The 19,643-nt window shown below is 41.0% G+C and overlaps 1 protein-coding gene across 2 annotated transcripts in view; it reads left to right on the top strand.

Annotated features, from left to right (window-relative positions):
• mcph1 (microcephalin 1) overlaps window positions 1-18,414 on the top strand; it is a 72,592-nt gene extending 54,178 nt beyond the window's left edge. The window contains exons 14-15 of one of the 2 annotated variants that reach the window (XM_065250513.2): window positions 1,741-1,978; window positions 17,741-18,414. In XM_065250513.2, the coding sequence (XP_065106585.1) occupies window positions 1,741-1,978; window positions 17,741-17,793 (291 nt within the window). In that variant the 3' untranslated portion in view covers window positions 17,794-18,414. The remainder of the gene's footprint in view (window positions 1-1,740; window positions 1,979-17,740) is intronic. The other variant, XM_065250504.2, reaches the window with a different exon arrangement.
• Window positions 18,415-19,643: the final 1,229 nt, after the last annotated feature.

Below are 19,643 nucleotides of genomic sequence, written 5' to 3'. Positions count from 1 at the left end.
CGAGAGAGAGAGAGAGAGAGTGAGTGAGTGAGAGCAAGGGAGCGAACAATGTTGTTTAATATGTTTCTCTAAAGTTTATATGAATGAACACGAGGATTAATGCACTGCACGAGACAAAGTAAGGGAACAACGCGTATTCACTATCATACACAATAAGTAAATATGTTGTTTAATGTTTCTCTGAAGTTTCAAATGAATACGAGGAGTTACAAGACAGAGAGTGAGAGACTGACAGAAACGCGAATGTGTTAAATATGTGTACACAATAAACGTAAACATGTCATTTGATCTGTTTCTCTAAAGTTTAAGCATTAAACGTGTTGTTTTATTACAGATCATTTAAATGTGCTCGTGTGGTTTGGTCAAAAAGTAAACTTCTGAGTGTTTGTGGAAGTGGATTTTATTGTAACATGCTGAAAATCATTGTGCCTGTTTAAAACACTGGCAGCATGAGACCTTAAAGTCTTTATTTTTATTCCATAATGTTCCCCATCTGCTGATAAACATGTATTTAGTATCCATAAAACAGATGATTGACTTTTTAAACTTGTTCAAATATATAATGCTGAACATCGCTTACTAACTTCTTTCGTGAGAGAATATCCCTCTTGATGCTCTGTAATGTCTACAGCGCCAGCGCTTGAGACTCCGCCCACCTGAGCAGCTCATTTGGATTTAAAGGGATACACACAAAAACTGAGCATTTTTGCTCAGACCCATAAAGTGCCTATTTTAACATGTCACAACAAATTACCTATATGGTATTTTGAGCTAAAACTTCACATATGTACTCTGGGGACATCAAAGATGTATTTAATATCTTAAAAACGTCTTGTGGAATGTCCCCTTTAAAGCTTAAAACGTTAAGTCTGAAATGGTCCAACACTTTAAAACTATTCCCTGACTTTTTTCCTGCCTGTTTCTATTTTATCCAGCTCCTTGACAAACTCGAAATCCTGCATCAGGCAATTTTGTTAAACTGAGCAGATTGTCTCTTTCAGCCTTGTCACTGACCCGTAGCAGTCACGGAGCACGCTCCAGAGTTTTCCCACTCGACAGTGATGTGAATGTGTGCTGGGACAGCATTCGCGCTGTTGGTGTGCACCATTGAGATCACTTGGACTGAAAGAATAGCCTGCTCCGATTGGATCCCTGGGAGCTCAAACAAGCAAAAGATGCCATTATGTACTGTATAATCTTTGATGAATTACCCTGATCAACTGCAAACTGTGAATGTCACAAGGCCTTTGTTATGCACACATACCCAACACCAAACTTCCCATCACTCATGTACTGAAGTGAAGGAGGAGGGGGTACCACCTCCAGATCTCTGCAAAATGTAACTCACTGAAAAGGGGTGTAAAATCTAATATCAAATGTTTGAATGTTTAAAACATTAAAGTTTTTTTCTTTAAAACATTAAAGAAAATCTGTACTTGTTTCATACAATAGAATTGAATTATCTGTTCAAGCTTTGAATACATAAAGGTACATTTTGAAAAAATATGAAAGGTAAGTAATTGAAGGCAGAGTTTGGATTTTGGGGGAACATTGAAATATTCCTGCTCTCTAAGACTGGTCTGATTTTCTTAGGGCAGTTTTTACATTTAGACTTACAACTTTGGAAAGTTTGCTTTTTAGACGTGTGTCAACATGTTTCCCCTTTATTACAGAGTGCATTCATTGTCTACATTCACTCTTGGAAACTCAAGTGTACTAAACATTGAACTTTTCTTGCAGATATGCCGGCTACAGCAGCACTTGTCAGCTGGTGAGCATCAGCAGGACCTGTTCCAGGATCAGCCTCCCATGTTTGTGTCCCCACACTCTCAGCCTCCCTGCAGCAGCCTATCAGAGCTCATTCAGCTGTGTGGAGGTACTGTGTGCCGCAGTGTGCGACAGGCGGGAATCTGCATTGGAGACTATAAGGGCAAAAAACCAGAGGAGAGCCACAGTCTTTCAGAACAGTGGGTTTTAGGTAAGATAACATACTGATCATTAGATGCTTAATATGGGCCGACTATTGGCTATGTGTGAAACGAAATACTAATGGAGTGCTTAGTGTGCTGTATATGTTGTTCAAAGTTTTTAAACACTTAGGGGTGGTTTCCCAGACAAGGTTTAGATTAATCCAGGACATTTAAGTTGTTTTTACAAACATACCTTAGAAAAAACAATACTGGTGTGCATCTTGAGACAAAATGATGGCGCTGATATGTTAAGATACTCTATGTCAGAGCAACATGTTTTTAAATTAAGGAAGCTCAAACATGCATTTTAGTCTGGGACCATGTCCGGAAAACACCCCTAAGTCGTTCTTTATTTAGCACCGAGGTGGCACAAAAAAATGGATTGGTTAATACATACTGTACCCAATGGGAAAAAAACTAAAGTGAGCTGTATCGTACCGTACAATGCAATGGAAAAGCCCCAACATAAGATAATTTGTAGAAATTATAGTAAACTCATCAAAAATATGGCATAACAATTATAACTAGATAGGTACATTTCCTGAAGAAAATGTGAAGTGGTGCTTGCCGTGGCAAAATTCTCGGGACAATATATGATTATACTCCAACCCAAAAGTAAAATGGTCCAACCCCCGTGTCTCTACAATGTTCTGATGCGGAGATATAAGGCTTTGTTTATTCGTTTGCTAGGGTACTGGATTTGGTTGCTAGGGAAAAAATTGGCATCCAGTAGTGATTACACTCCGAGTCACGAGTCAAACGGTGCAGCCCCCGTGTCTCCACAATGTTCTGATTCTGAGATATAAGGCTTTGTTTATACGGTTGCTAGGGTACTGGATTTGGTTGCTAGGGAAAAAATTGGCATCCACTAGTGATTACACTCCGAGTCACGAGTCAAACGGTGCAGCCCCCGTGTCTCTACGATGTTCTGATGCGGAGATATAAGGGTTTGTTTATTCGGTTGCTAGGGAACTGTATTTGGTTGCTAGGGAGAAAATTGGCATCCACTGCTGATTACACTTCAAGTCGCGAGTCAAACGGTCCAACCCCCGTGTCTCTAGGATGTTCTGATGCGGAGATATAAGGCTTTGTTTATTCGGTTGCTAGGGTACTGTATTTGGTTGCTATGGAAAAAATTGGTATCCCATAGTGATTACACTCTGAGTCACGAGTCAAACGGTCCAACCCCGGTGTCTCTATGATGTTCTGATGCTGAGATATAAGGCTTTGTTTACTCTGTTGCTAGGGTACTGTATTTGGTTGCTAGGGAAAAAATTGGCATCCCATAGTGATTACACACTGAATCACGAGTCAAACGGTCCAACCCCCGTGTCTCTACAATGGTCTGATGCGGAGATATAAGGCTTTGTTTATTCGGTTGCTAGGGTACTGTATTTGGTTGCTAGGGAAAAAATTGGCATCCCATAGTGATTACACTCTGAGTCACGAGTCAAACGGTCCAACCCCGGTGTCTCTACGATGTTCTGATGCGGAGATATAAGGCTTTGTTTACTCTGTTGCTAGGGTACTGTATTTGGTTGCTAGGGAAAAATTTGGCATCCCATAGTGATTACACACTGAGTCACGAGTCAAACGGTCAAACCCCTGTGTCTCTACAATGTTCTGATGCGGAGATATAAGGCTTTGTTTACTCTGTTGCTAGGGTACTGTATTTGGTTGCTAGGGAAAAAATTGGCATCCCATAGTGATTACACTCTGAGTCATGAGTCAAACGGTCCAACCCCCGTGTCTCTACGATGTTCTGATGCTGAGATATAAGGCTTTGTTTACTCTGTTGCTAGGGTACTGTATTTGGTTGCTAGGGGCGGGGCTTGGGAGTGGCCAATGATGTGACCAGTTGCTACACTCCGAGTCACAAGTAAAACAGTCCAACCCCCGTGTTTCTACAATGTTCTGATGCGAAGATATAAGGCTTTGTTTACTCTGTTGCTAGGGTACTGTATTTGGTTGCTAGGGGCGGGGCTTGGGAGTGGCCAATGATGTGACCAGTTGCTACACTCCGAGTCATAAGTAAAACGGTCCAACCCCCGTTTTTCTACGATGTTCTGATGCGAAGATATAAGGCTTTGTTTACTCTGTTGCTAGGGTGCTCACATTTGGTTGCTAGGGGCGTGGCTTGGGAGTGGCCAGTGATGTGGCCAGTGATTACCCTCCGAGTCACGAGTAAAACGATCCAACCCCCGTTATTCTACGATGTTCTGATGCCTAGATAAAACTGTTTGAATTTTATGTTGCTAGGGTGCTTAAAAGTGGTTGCTAGGGGCGTGGCTTAATAGCTCTGGGACTATCCTGATAAATTGATTGGATGTCTGAGTAAAATGAGCCCACCCCCATGTCTCTACGACATTGTAAAGCGAAGATATTCCATCTGGAACTTTTTTATTCCCTTATATGGGCATGTTTCCTGCCCCATTATAAGTCAATGGGAAATTTCGGGTGCCTCTTACACCCCAGGGGTACAACTAACACCCCAATGTGATGTATGTTCTTACAGAGCCTACCACCCTCTTCAAATGTTATAACCCACATGTTTCTACCAAATCCTCGAGCGGAGCTATGACCCGTCAAAGTTCGGCCCAATGTTAAGTCAATGGGATTTTTCGGGTGGTTTTTCGCCCCCCTTTCGGAAATCCTGCACCCGATCTCTTATAAAAGTCATAGCACACCTCTCCTCAATAATCCGGTCAATTTGAGCCCTCTTTCGTGTGTCTACGACAAACCGTGTGGGACGAGTTACGCGCCGAAAAAGTGTGCAGACATAAGAATAATAAGATATAATAACTAGATAGGTACATTTCCTGAAGAAAATGTGAAGTGGTGCTTGCTGTGGCAAATTTCGGGGGACAATATATGATTATACTTCAAGCCAATAGTAAAATAATCCAACTACCGTGTCTCTACGATGTTCTGATGCGGAGATATAAGGCTTTGTTTATCTGGTTGCTAGGGTACTGTATTTGGTTGCTAAGGAAAAAAATTGGAATCCACTAGTGATTACACTCAGAGTTACGAGTCAAACGGTCCATCCCGCGTGTCTCTACAATGTTCTGGTGCGAAGATATAAGGCTTTGTTTATTTGGTTGCTAGGGTACTGTATTTGGTTGCTATGGAAAAAATTGGCATCCACTAGAGATTACACACCGAGTCACTGGTCAAACGGTCCAACCCCCGTGTCTCTACGATGTTCTGGTGCGGAGATATAAGGCTTTGTTTACTCTGTTGCTAGGGTACTGTATTTGGTTGCTAGGGAAAAAAATGGCATCCACTAGTGATTAACCTCCGAGTCATGAGTCAAACTGTCCAACCCCCGTGTCTCTACGATGTTCTGATGCGGAGATATAAGGCTTTGTTTACTCTGTTGCTAGGGTGCTCCAATTTGGTTGCTAGGGGCGTGGCTTGGGAGTGGCCAATGATGCGGCCAGTGATTACCCTCCGAGTCACGAGTAAAACGGTCCACCCCCCGTGATTCTATGATGTTCTGAAGCAGAGATATAAGGCTTTGTTTATTCGGTTGCTAGGGTGCTCATATTTGGTTGCTAGGGGCGTGGCTTGGGAGTGGCCAATGATGTCGCAAGTTATTACGCTCTGAGTCACAAGTAAAATGGTCCAACCCCACTGTCTCTACGATGTTCTGATGCGGAGAAATAAGGATTTGTTTATTGGGTTGCTAGGGTGCTCCAATTTGGTTGCTAGGGGCGTGGCTTGGGAGTGGCCAATGATGCGGCCAGTGATTACCCTCCGAGTCATGAGTAAAACGGTCCAACCCCCGTGATTCTACGATGTTCTGATGTCGAGATATAACTGTTAGAATTTTATGTTGCTAGGGTGCTTAAAAGTGGTTGCTAGGGGCGTGGCTTAATAGCTCTGGGACTATCCTGATAAATTGATTGGATGTCTGAGTAAAATGAGCCCACCCCCATGTCTCTACGACATTGTAAAGCGAAGATATCCCATCTGGAACTTTTTTATTCCCTTATATGGGCATGTTTCCTGCCCCATTATAAGTCAATGGGAATTTTCGGGTGCCTCTTACACCCCAGGGGTGCAGCTTACACCCCAATGTGATGTATGTTCTTACAGAGTCTATCACCCTCTTCAAATGTTGTAAACTACATGTTTCTACAAAATCCTCAAGCGGAGCTATGACCCGTCAAAGTTCGGCCCAATGTTAAGTCAATGGGATTTTTCGTTTGATTTTTTGCCCCCCTTTCGAAAATCCTGCACCCGATCGCTTATAAAAGTCATAGCACACCTCTCCTTAATAATCCGGTCGATTTGAGCCCTCTTTCATGGGACTGTGGCAAACCGTGCGGGACAAGTTACGCGCCGAAAAAGTGTGCAGACATAAGAATAAGATATAATAATAATAACTAGATAGGTACATTTCCTGAAGAAAATGTGAGTGGTGCTTGCCATGGCAAATTTCAGGGGACAATTTATGATTATACCCCAAGCCAAAAGTAAAACGGTCCAACCCCCGTGTCTCTACGATGTTCTGATGCAGAGATATAAGGCTTTGTTTACTCTGTTGCTAGGGTACTGTATTTGGTTGCTAGGGAAAAAATTGGCATCCACTAGTGATTACACTCCGAGATACGAGTCAAACGGTCCAACCCCCGTGTCTCTGCGATGTTCTGATGTGGAGATAAAAGGCTTTGTTTACTCTGTTGCTAGGGTAATGTATTTGGTTGCTAGGGAGAAAATTGGCATCCACTAGTGATTACACTCCGAGTCACGAGTCAAACGGTCCAAACCCCATGTCTCTACGATGTTCTGATGCGGAGATATAAGGCTTTGTTTACTCTGTTGCTAGGGTACTGTATTTGGTTGCTAGGGAAAAAAATGGCATCCACTAGTGATTACCCTCCGAGTCACGAGTCAAACGGTCCAACCCCCGTGTCTCTACGATGTTCTGATGCGGAGATATAAGGCTTTGTTTACTCTGTTGCTAGGGTACTGTATTTGGTTGCTAGGGAAAAAAATTGCATCCACTAGTGATTACCCTCCGAGTCATGAGTCAAACGGTCCAACCCCCGTGTCTCTACGATGTTCTGATGCGGAGATAAAAGGCTTTGTTTACTCTGTTGCTAGGGTACTGTATTTGGTTGCTAGGGAAAAAAATGGCATCCACTAGTGATTACCCTCCGAGTCACGAGTCAAACGGTCCAAACCCCATGTCTCTACGATGTTCTGATGCGGAGATATAAGGCTTTGTTTACTCTGTTGCTAGGGTACTGTATTTGGTTGCTAGGGAAAAAATGGCATCCACTAGTGATTACCCTCCGAGTCACGAGTCAAACGGTCCAAACCCCATGTCTCTACGATGTTCTGATGCGGAGATATAAGGCTTTGTTTACTCTGTTGCTAGGGTACTGTATTTGGTTGCTAGGGAAAAAATGGCATCCACTAGTGATTACCCTCCGAGTCACGAGTCAAACGGTCCAAACCCCATGTCTCTACGATGTTCTGATGTGGAGATATAAGGCTTTGTTTACTCTGTTGCTAGGGTACTGTATTTGGTTGCTAGGGGCGTGGCTTGGGAGTGGCCAATGATGTGCCCAGTGATTACATTCCGAGTCACAAGTAAAACGGTCCAACCCCCGTGTCTCTACGATGTTCTGATGCGGAGATATAAGGCTTTGTTTACTCTGTTGCTAGGGTACTGTATTTGGTTGCTAGGGGCGTGGCTTGGGAGTGGCCAATTATGTGCCCAGTGATTACACTCCGAGTCACAAGTAAAACGGTCCAACCCCCGTGTCTCTACGATGTTCTGATGCGGAGATATAAGGCTTTGTTTACTCTGTTGCTAGGGTGCTCAAATTTGGTTGTTAGGGGCGTGGCTTGGGAGTGGCCAATGATGTGCCCAATTGTTACACCCCTAGTCACAAGTAAAACGGTCCAACCCCCGTGTCTCTACGATGTTCTGATGCCGAGATATAACTGTTTGTATTTTATGTTGCTAGGGTGCTCAAAAGTGGTTGCTAGGGGCGTGGCTTAGTAAGTCTGTAAGGATCCTGAGAGACTGATTGGATGCCTGAGTAAAATGAGCCCACCCCCATGTCTCTATGACACTGTGGTGCAAAGATATCCATCCGGGCATTTTATAATGGCAGTCTATGGTATAGGTTGCTAGGGTGCCCAAAATGGTTGCTATGGTAACCTTACACCCCATTGTGGGGGACGTCCTGACAGAGTCTAGCACCCTCTTCAAATTTAGTAACCCACATGTTTCTATGAAATCCTGGCTCGGACCTATGACCCGTCAAAATTTTTGCAATGGTAAGTCTATGGGATTTTCCCCCATTGACTTTTCATTGGGGCACTTTTGGGCACCTCTTACACCCCAGGGGTACAACTTACACCCCATTGTGATCCATGTTCTTACAGAGCCTACCACCCTCTTCAAATGTTGTAACCCACATGTTTCTACAAAATCCTCGAGCGGAGCTATGACTCGTCAAAGTTGGGCGCAATGTTAAGTCAATGGGATTTTTTGGGTGGTTTTTCGCCCCCCTTTCGGAAATCCTGCACCCGATCGCTTATAAAAGTCATAGCACACCTCTCCTCAATAAGCCGGTCGATTTGAGCCCTCTTTCATGGGTCTACGACAAACCGTGTGGGACGAGTTAGGTGCCGAAAAAACGTGCAGACATAAGAATAATAATTATAATAATAAGTATGCAAGATAGTAATAGTGATGCCTTGCATAAATGCAAGCACCACTAACTAGATAGGTACATTTCCTGAAGAAAATGTGAAGTGGTGCTTGCTGTGGCAAAATTCTCGGGACAATATATGATTATACTCCAACCCAAAAGTAAAACGTTCCAACCCACTATCCACTAGTGATTACACTCAGAGTCACGAGTTAAACGGTCCAACCCCCGTGTCTCTACGATGTTCTGATGCGGAGATATAAGGCTTTGTTTACACTGTTGCTAGGGTACTGTATTTGGTTGCTAGGGAAAAAATTGGCATCCACTGGTGATTACACTCTAAGTCACAAGTCAAAAGGTCCAACCCCCGTGTCTCTACGATGTTCTGATGCGGAGATATAAGGGTTTGTTTACACTGTTGCTAGGGTACTGTATTTGGTTGCTAGGGAAAAAATTGGCATCCACTAGTGATTACATGCCGAGTCACGAGTAAAACGGTCCAACCCCCGTGTCTCTACGATGTTCTGATGCAGAGATATAAGGCTTTGTTTACACTGTTGCTAGGGTACTGTATTTGGTTGCTAGGGAAAAAAATTGGCATCCACTAGTGATTACATGCCGAGTCACGAGTAAAACGGTCCAACCCCCGTGTCTCTACGATGTTCTGATGCTGAGTTATAAGGCTTTGTTTACACTGTTGCTAGGGTACTGTATTTGGTTGCTAGGGAAAAAATTGGCATCCACTAGTGATTACATGCCGATTCACGGGTAAAACGGTCCAACCCCCGTGTCTCTACGATGTTCTGATGCGGAGATATAATGCTTTGTTTACTCTGTTGCTAGGGTACTGTATTTGGTTGCTAGGGAAAAAATTGGCATCCACTAGTGATTACACTCTGATTCACGAGTCAAACGGTCCAACCCCCGTGTCTCTACGATGTTCTGATGCGGAGATATAAGGCTTTGTTTACTCTGTTGCTAGGGTACTGTATTTGGTTGCTAGGGAAAAAAATGGCATCCCATAATGATTACACTCTGAGTCACGAGTCAAACGGTCCAACCCCCGTGTCTCTACGATGTTCTGATGCGGAGATATAAGGCTTTGTTTACTCTGTTGCTAGGGTACTGTATTTGGTTGCTAGGGAAAAAATTGGCATCCCATAATGATTACACTCTGAGTCACGAGTCAAACGGTCCAACCCCCGTGTCTCTACGATGTTCTGATGCGGAGATATAAGGTTTTATTTACTCTGTTGCTAGGGTACTGTATTTGGTTGCTAGGGAAAAAATTGGCATCCCATAATGATTACACTCTGAGTCACGAGTCAAACGGTCCAACCCCCGTGTCTCTACGATGTTCTGATGCGGAGATATAAGGTTTTGTTTACTCTGTTGCTAGGGTACTGTATTTGGTTGCTAGGGAAAAAATTGGCATCCCATAATGATTACACTCTGAGTCACTAGTCAAACGGTCCAACCCCCGTGTCTCTACGATGTTCTGGTGCGGAGATATAAGGCTTTGTTTACTCTGTTGCTAGGGTACTGTATTTGGTTGCTAGGGAAAAAAATGGCATCCCATAATGATTACACTCCGAGTCACAAGTCAAAAGGTCCAACCCCCGTGTCTCTACGATGTTCTGGTGCGGAGATATAAGGCTTTGTTTACTCTGTTGCTAGGGTACTGTATTTGGTTGCTAGGGAAAAAATTGGCATCCCATAATGATTACACTCGGAGTCATGAGTAAAACGGTCCAACCCCCGTGTCTCTACGATGTTCTGATGCGGAGATATAAGGCTTTGTTTACTCTGTTGCTAGGGTACTGTATATGGTTGCTAGGGAAAAAATTGGCATCCACTAGTGATTACATGCCGAGTCACGAGTAAAACGGTCCAACCCCCGTGTCTCTACGATGTTCTGATGCAGAGATATAAGGCTTTGTTTACACTGTTGCTAGGGTACTGTATTTGGTTGCTAGGGAAAAAAATTGGCATCCACTAGTGATTACATGCCGAGTCACGAGTAAAACGGTCCAACCCCCGTGTCTCTACGATGTTCTGATGCGGAGATATAAGGCTTTGTTTACACTGTTGCTAGGGTACTGTATTTGGTTGCTAGGGAAAAAATTGGCATCCACTAGTGATTACACTCTGATTCACGAGTCAAACGGTCCAACCCCCGTGTCTCTACGATGTTCTGATGCGGAGATATAAGGCTTTGTTTACTCTGTTGCTAGGGTACTGTATTTGGTTGCTAGGGAAAAAATTGGCATCCCATAATGATTACACTCTGAGTCATGAGTCAAACGGTCCAACCCCCGTGTCTCTACGATGTTCTGATGCGGAGATATAAGGCTTTGTTTACTCTGTTGCTAGGGTACTGTATTTGGTTGCTAGGGAAAAAATTGGCATCCCATAATGATTACACTCTGAGTCACGAGTCAAACGGTCCAACCCCCGTGTCTCTACGATGTTCTGATGCGGAGATATAAGGTTTTGTTTACTCTGTTGCTAGGGTACTGTATTTGGTTGCTAGGGAAAAAATTGGCATCCCATAATGATTACACTCCGAGTCACAAGTCAAAAGGTCCAACCCCCGTGTCTCTACGATGTTCTGATGCGGAGATATAAGGCTTTGTTTACTCTGTTGCTAGGGTACTGTATTTGGTTGCTAGGGAAAAAATTGGCATCCCATAATGATTACACTCTGAGTCACTAGTCAAACGGTCCAACCCCCGTGTCTCTACGATGTTCTGGTGCGGAGATATAAGGCTTTGTTTACTCTGTTGCTAGGGTACTGTATTTGGTTGCTAGGGAAAAAAATGGCATCCCATAATGATTACACTCCGAGTCACAAGTCAAAAGGTCCAACCCCCGTGTCTCTACGATGTTCTGATGCGGAGATATAAGGCTTTGTTTACTCTGTTGCTAGGGTACTGTATTTGGTTGCTAGGGAAAAAATTGGCATCCCATAATGATTACACTCTGAGTCACTAGTCAAACGGTCCAACCCCCGTGTCTCTACGATGTTCTGGTGCGGAGATATAAGGCTTTGTTTACTCTGTTGCTAGGGTACTGTATTTGGTTGCTAGGGAAAAAAATGGCATCCCATAATGATTACACTCCGAGTCACAAGTCAAAAGGTCCAACCCCCGTGTCTCTACGATGTTCTGATGCGGAGATATAAGGCTTTGTTTACTCTGTTGCTAGGGTACTGTATTTGGTTGCTAGGGAAAAAAATGGCATCCCATAATGATTACACTCCGAGTCACAAGTCAAAAGGTCCAACCCCCGTGTCTCTACGATGTTCTGATGCGGAGATATAAGGCTTTGTTTACTCTGTTGCTAGGGTACTGTATTTGGTTGCTAGGGAAAAAATTGGCATCCCATAATGATTACACTCTGAGTCACTAGTCAAACGGTCCAACCCCCGTGTCTCTACGATGTTCTGGTGCGGAGATATAAGGCTTTGTTTACTCTGTTGCTAGGGTACTGTATTTGGTTGCTAGGGAAAAAAATGGCATCCCATAATGATTACACTCCGAGTCACAAGTCAAAAGGTCCAACCCCCGTGTCTCTACGATGTTCTGATGCGGAGATATAAGGCTTTGTTTACTCTGTTGCTAGGGTACTGTATTTGGTTGCTAGGGAAAAAATTGGCATCCCATAATGATTACACTCTGAGTCACTAGTCAAACGGTCCAACCCCCGTGTCTCTACGATGTTCTGGTGCGGAGATATAAGGCTTTGTTTACTCTGTTGCTAGGGTACTGTATTTGGTTGCTAGGGAAAAAAATGGCATCCCATAATGATTACACTCCGAGTCACAAGTCAAAAGGTCCAACCCCCGTGTCTCTACGATGTTCTGGTGCGGAGATATAAGGCTTTGTTTACTCTGTTGCTAGGGTACTGTATTTGGTTGCTAGGGAAAAAATTGGCATCCCATAATGATTACACTCGGAGTCACGAGTCAAACGGTCCAACCCCCGTGTCTCTACGACATTGTAAAGCGAAGATATCCCATCTGGAACTTTTTTATTCCCTTATATGGGCATGTTTCCTGCCCCATTATAAGTCAATGGGCATTTTCGGGTGCCTCTTACACCCCAGGGGTACAGCTTACACCCCTATGTGATGTATGTTCATACAGAGTATATTACACTCTTCAAATGTTGTAACCTACATGTTTCTACAAAATCCTCAAGCGGAGCTATGACCCGTCAAAGTTCGGCCCAATGTTAAGTCAATGGGATTTTTCGGGTGGTTTTTCGCCCCCCTTTCGAAAATCCTTCACCCGATCGCTTATAAAAGTCATAGCACACCTCTCCTCAATAATCCGGTCGATTTGAGCCCTCTTTCATGGGACTGTGGCAAACCGTGCGGGACGAGTTACGCGCCGAAAAATGTGCAGACATAAGAATAAGATATAACTAGATAGAAAAGTTTGAAGACAAACTTTATGTTGGCTTGACAAAGCCTAGCCTGAACGTTTAAAACAGATTGAGAGAAATTTAAAACAAGTTTAGTTTAGTATTATAACTTTCCGTAAACATGATACCAAAAGTTACCATGTTAGCATGTTTAGCACTAAGTTAGCATGATGTTAACATGAATTAGCATGAAGCTAGCATGATGTTAACATGAATTAGCATGAAGCTAGCATGATGCTAACATAAATTAGCATGACGCTAACATGAATTAGCATGAAGCTAACATGATGCTAACATGAATTAGCATGAAGCTAGCATGATGCTAACATGAATTAGCATGAAGCTAGCATGATGCTAACATGAATTAGCATAAAGCTAACATGAATTAGCATGAAGCTAACATGATGCTAACATGAATTAGCATGAAGCTAGCATGATGCTAACATGAATTAATATGAAGCTAGCATGATGCTAACATGAATTAGCATGAAGCTAGCATGATGCTAACTTGAATTAGCATGAAGCTAACATGAATTAGCATGAAGCTAACATGATGCTAACATGAATTAACATGAAGCTAGCATGATGCTAACATGAATTAACATGAAGCTAGCATGATGCTAACATGAATTAGCATGAAGCTAGCATGATGCTAACATGAATTAGCATGAAGCTAGCATGATGCTAACATGAATTAGCATGAAGCTAGCATGATGCTAACATGAATTAGCATGAAGCTAGCATGATGCTAACATGAATTAGCATGAAGCTAGCATGATGCTAGCATGATTAGCATGAAGCTAGCATGATGCTAGCATGATTAGCAGGAAGCTAGCATGATGTTAGCATGATTAGCATGAAGCTAACATGAATTAGCATGAAGCTAGCACGATGCTAACATGAATTAGCATGAAGCTAGCACGATGCTAACATGAATTAGCATGAAGCTAGCACGATGCTAACATGAATTAGCATGAAGCTAGCACGAAGCTAACATAAATTAGCATGAAGCTAGCACAATGCTAACATGAATTAGCATGAAGCTAGCACGATGCTAACAAGAATTAGCATGAAGCTAGCACGATGCTAACATGAATTGGCATGAAGCTAGCACGATGCTAACATGAATTAGCATGAAGCTAGCACGATGCTAACATGAATTAGCATGAAGCTAGCACGATGCTAACATGAATTAGCATGAAGCTAGCACGATGCTAACATGAATTAGCATGAAGCTAGCACGATGCTAACATGAATTAGCATGAAGCTAGCACGATGCTAACATGAATTAGCATGAAGCTAGCACGATGCTAACATGAATTAGCATGAAGCTAGCACGATGCTAACATGAATTAGCATGAAGCTAGCACGATGCTAACATGAATTAGCATGAAGCTAGCACGATGCTAACATGAATTAGCATGAAGCTAGCACGAAGCTAACATGAATTAGCATGAAGCTAGCACTATGCTAACATAAATTAGCATGAAGCTAGCATGAAGCTAACATGAATTAGCATGAAGTTAGCATGATGCTAACATGAATTAGTATGAAGCTAGCATGATGCTAACATGATTAGCATGAAGTTAGCAAGATTTATTATGAAATTAGCATAAAGCTAGCACGAAACTAGCATGAAGCTAGTATGACTTAGCATGGAGCTAGCATAAGGCTAACATGACCAAAAGACCCAACCCCCATGTCTCTATGATGTTCGGATCCAGAGATATAAGGCTTTGTTTATTATGTTGCTAGGGTGCTCATATTTGGTTGCTAGGGGCGTGGCATAATACCTCAATAAGAATCCTCCGAGACTGATTGGATGCCTGAGTAAAATGAGCCCACCCCCATGTCTCTGTGACACTGTGCTGCAAAGATATCCATCTGGGCATTTTATAATGGCAGTCTATGGGATATGTTGCTAGGGTGCCCAAAAATGGTTGCTAGGGGCGTGGCTTAATAGCTATGGGGCGATCCTGAGAGACTGATTGGATGCCTGACTAAATTGAGCCCACCCCCATGTCTCTACGACACTCTAAAGTGAAGATATTCCATCTGGGACGCTTTTATTCCCTTATATGGACATGTTCCCTGCCCCATTATAAGTCAATGGGGAAATTTGGGTGCCCCTTACACCCCAGGGGTGAAACTTACACCCCAATGTGAGGCATGTTCTTACAGAGCCTGCCAGCCTCTTCAAATGTGGTAACCCAGAAGTTTCTACAAATTTCTCGCTCGCAGCTATGACCCGTCAAAGTTTGTCGCAATGTTAAGTCAATGGAAAATTTGGGGTGTTTGAGCGCCCCGTTTAGGAATTCGGTAGGTCCCATCAGTTAGAAAAGTCATAGCACGCTAAGTCAGACCAGTCTGAAGACTTTTGGAAAGTTTGGTGAATGTAGCTTGAAAGCTCTAGGAGGAGTTACAGTCAAAAATTTTGGGGATCAGAAGAATAATAATAATAATAATAATAATAAGCTTAGATCGAAGAACAGTATGTTGGCTTTGTCAAGCCAACATAATAATAATAAGTATGAGCAATAATAATAGTGATGCCTTGCATAAATGCAAGCACCACTAAATATGGGAATTCAAGGATGTGATATTGATTTCCATATTTTCTGACCTCTCGGTGGGATGACTTGTCTAAATCACATAAATCTGATGAGTTTTATTTTTGTGTAGGTGGGTGGGTATGCACGCGTTGTTTGTAGAGATGCGCTCTTTGTAGAGGCACGCTTCGTCATCATCCAACATGTGTCCCAGACATTAGGTTTGTTTGACTTTATGAGACACATCAGGCAGATGACATCAAAGTACCACGAGAGTGATTCGAGAAATCATAGAGTTTGCTTTCGAATGCCTCTTATGCTACTTTGATGTCATCCGCCTTTTCTTCGTCATAAACATGCTTGTTGAGGATGCGCAGAGCGACAACATTTGGGTCATCAGTCGAGTATAAGACACAAAACGCTGTAAAACATTATCACTGTAGAATTCTGAGGCGTCAATGATATCAATTGAAACAACATTTATACTGACATTGCAAAGTGACCTGAAAGGATTTTATTGGAATGGATTGGAACAAATGATGGACATGGACTACATGAAACTAATCGCCAAATAAGCATAAATCAGAAATAACCATTTATGTAGAAAGTTTTATCATCATTTAAGCAATTTTGGACTATTTGAGCAACAAAGATGCTAAAGTGAGCTGTTGCGCAGAAACACTCATGGACACAAACTCAAAAGCCCACGCGTTTCAAAAAGCACGCAAACACAGAATTTATCTGCGCTTGAAAGGAGACACAAAATTATCTTGTAATACCACAGTCATGGTTGTTTAATTTAAGTGAACAGTTCAGAAAGAAATCAGATGTGTCAGTGAATCCGTGCTTATCTGTTCTTAAAGGGACAGTTCCCCTTATAATAAATGCTTACTTTTGTGTCATTATGTTAATTAAACTACACAACACAAAAGGAAAATCACATCTTTAGCTTTATAAATATTAATTACATTTTATTTATAGAATGAAAACAGCAATATGTTTATTTGATTTTCTTCCTTCTTTTTGTCCTTGTCCAGTTAAATGCTTGGAATTATATTGTGACTAAAAGCATCCAAAATAAATATAAAAAATTATATTAGATCACCTGCAGTGTATTCACCCGTTTCCTAGAATGTGTAAAAATTTTAGGTCTTACCCTAGGATACTTTTTAACTTATTCCCTGCCAGCATTTTTTTTTTTTTTTAAGTTGCCCGCCAGCATTTTTTGTGATTTTCACAAAATGCCTTCCAGGAAAATTTTCTTCTAAAATTAAATAAACATTCAAATATATCAAATGAAAGAACAGACCGTCTGCTTTCAAACAAACAATAAACAAAACGGGGAAAAAACGTTTTATCCTAACTTTAATTTTTTCTCTATTTATAAACTCCTAAATGTGGGTATTTTTCTTTAAAAAAACATTTTTTTAGCAAAAAGCTGAAATAATTGCATTTTTGTGAAGGGATTTTGTTAGAGATCAGATTCAGAATGATTATCAAAACATACACGGAGTTTAAAATTAGTAAATAACGTTCTAGCTTCAGTTTTTTTATAAATTGTGTAAGTGTAATTGCGGTATTACAGATTACCATAAAAACTCTTTTATGCAAATGTTTTCCCTTAATTGATAAGATAACTTATCAACGGTGGGGAATAAATTAATAGTGATGCAAAGATTACGATTTTTCATGGCTGATTGGCTGTATGCACAGTTACTTCCTGGTTTCCTATGAGCCAGCTCAGGCAATTTCGGTGAATTGTCAGCTATAGGACGTCATTTTAACCTCACTGCCTTAAAAAAAATTAATTAATGGTTTAATTGAATTTTTTTGAGGAGAAATACTGAGAAGACCCAGCAGTGCTCAGCTCTTGATACTGAAATGTAAACATATTTTTAATTAATTAATTACGTTTAAACAAATCAGTTGATGCTAGGCATAACTTTTTAACTAATTAGATTCTGATTATAAACTAAGTATTACACTACTGATGCTGTCAAAGCTTCCTCAGGATACCACAACACCAATGTGTGACAGTTCACCATAAGTTTTCCAGCTGTGTTTTTGGTCATTTTATTGTGCTCTGTTGTACATAACCATTTTTTTTTTCTTTTCAGATTGTGTTACACATCTTGCACTACTCCCATATAAAAACTATGTTTTGGAATGAAGATCCCAAGAATAAGATGTCCTTGTATTTGCAAGAAGCGGATATGATTTTATCTGTCTAGCTACTGTTATTAAATGTTTTTAATATTTTGTGACTGGCGATTTAAAGTGCCAAAATTATTTTTTTACATTGTTGTGTTATTTTCCTAAGTTGTCTTTTAAGTGCTTGTATGTGTAACAAGTAGTTTAATAAAACTGACTGTCTATAAACTGTGAAACATGCTTTATGTATAAATGCAAAGCTAATGCATTTTACATTGCACAGAACAAGTCATTTAGAGATAATACATCTCTCTCAAGATTGTGAATTTTTTTATGATTTCAAAACTATGTAAACAAACTATAACAATAAAAATCTGGCATGACTACGCCTTTTTGGTTTCTGCCGACTCTTCAGGCCTATGTAAGGAGGACTCCAAAAACTGGTGAGTTTTATTTTCATGACTGAAACTGCTGAAATGAGCCTAAAAACTAAGTCTTGTAAGTAATATATTTTAGGTTACATACCCAGGAACGTTACAGGCCAAATCAATGTCAGTTTGTTCTAATACATTTTTTAGTAGCCCAGATTTATTTTTTAAGCCTTCCTATTTAAAACAATGTCTGTCCCAATTCAAAGGCTCCTTCAAGTGCCTCCAGATGTGTCCTTCAAATGTATGGTTGTCAGATGGACTTGACTATCCCGAGATTTACTGCGTGCCTGTAACGGCTGGATATTTTGAAATAAATATTCATTACCCAAGTTAAATAAGTGTGTGTGTGTGTGTGCGTGCGTGCGTGCGTGCGTGCGTGTGTGTATGTATAAATAAAAAAATCATTGTTGCAGTTTTACTAAATTATCTTTGTAATTAATATCATTGCTGGAATACTTTGTATGTTGTGTTTACTTTTGTATATTACTAATGTTGGTAAATGTTATACTTTTGGGAAAGTTAATGTAGAGCTCCATATTATTATTCATGACTAGGGTGACCAGATGAGATTGGCTGAAATTCGGGACGGGGCAGACTTTACGGGGGATCATCCAATAAGTTTATTTAATTTAATAATAAAAATAAATGAATTTCAAACTGAACTAATCAAATTAATATAAGTACATATGCATATAAATCTATATAATAAGTATAGAGGTATTTTTTTTTTAACACAGTGCCTCTGCCTCGACCAATCGACTGACTGCCACTGCCTTCACTTTCAACTGTCCTCGCAGCAGCTGCAACTTTCGCTCTCTTAAAACAAAAAGGGGAAAAAAAGGTCTTATTGTCTTTGTGCATATAGATGAATTAGATAAACTAATAGAAACAATACAACTTTAAATTGTATTAGAGTGGGATTCGGGATGAAGATTTAGCTTCAGTATAATTTTCGGTAGAATTATAGCGGGATTCAGGATTTGGGACAGCAGATTAGATTTCGGGACTGTCCCGAATTTTTCTGTACGTCTGGTCACCCTATTCATGACCCTTTCAAATAGGGCAAAAATAGGCCAATTAATTCAAAGAACAAATCCTAGGGTTGTAAATGGTCATGTAAAAACGTTTCTGGATAAGTTTTGCACTTAATAAAGTTACATACTTTCTATGTAAATATCAAAGAACAATTTGAAAGATTATTAAAATGCATTCTTTGGCACCTTTAAGCAAAGACAATGTCAAAAACAATTGACAATAACTAGTTTTTCAAGTTTAACCTTTGAAACTATAGTCTCAATTATATGTAACAGTAACTATCCTGCTGAAAGAAACAAGAGAAACCATCACAGCTTATGCTGCGTTCCAGGTAGGTTTTTGAGCCCGTGAATTACAACTTCAAAACCACGACTCACGACTCTATGCGTTCCAGGCAGCCTGT

This window comes from Paramisgurnus dabryanus, chromosome 20 (assembly GCF_030506205.2).
Source record: "Paramisgurnus dabryanus chromosome 20, PD_genome_1.1, whole genome shotgun sequence".
In the NCBI taxonomy this organism is placed as follows: Eukaryota; Metazoa; Chordata; class Actinopteri; order Cypriniformes; family Cobitidae; genus Paramisgurnus; species Paramisgurnus dabryanus.
This window is presented reverse-complemented; position numbering and strand designations above follow the sequence as displayed.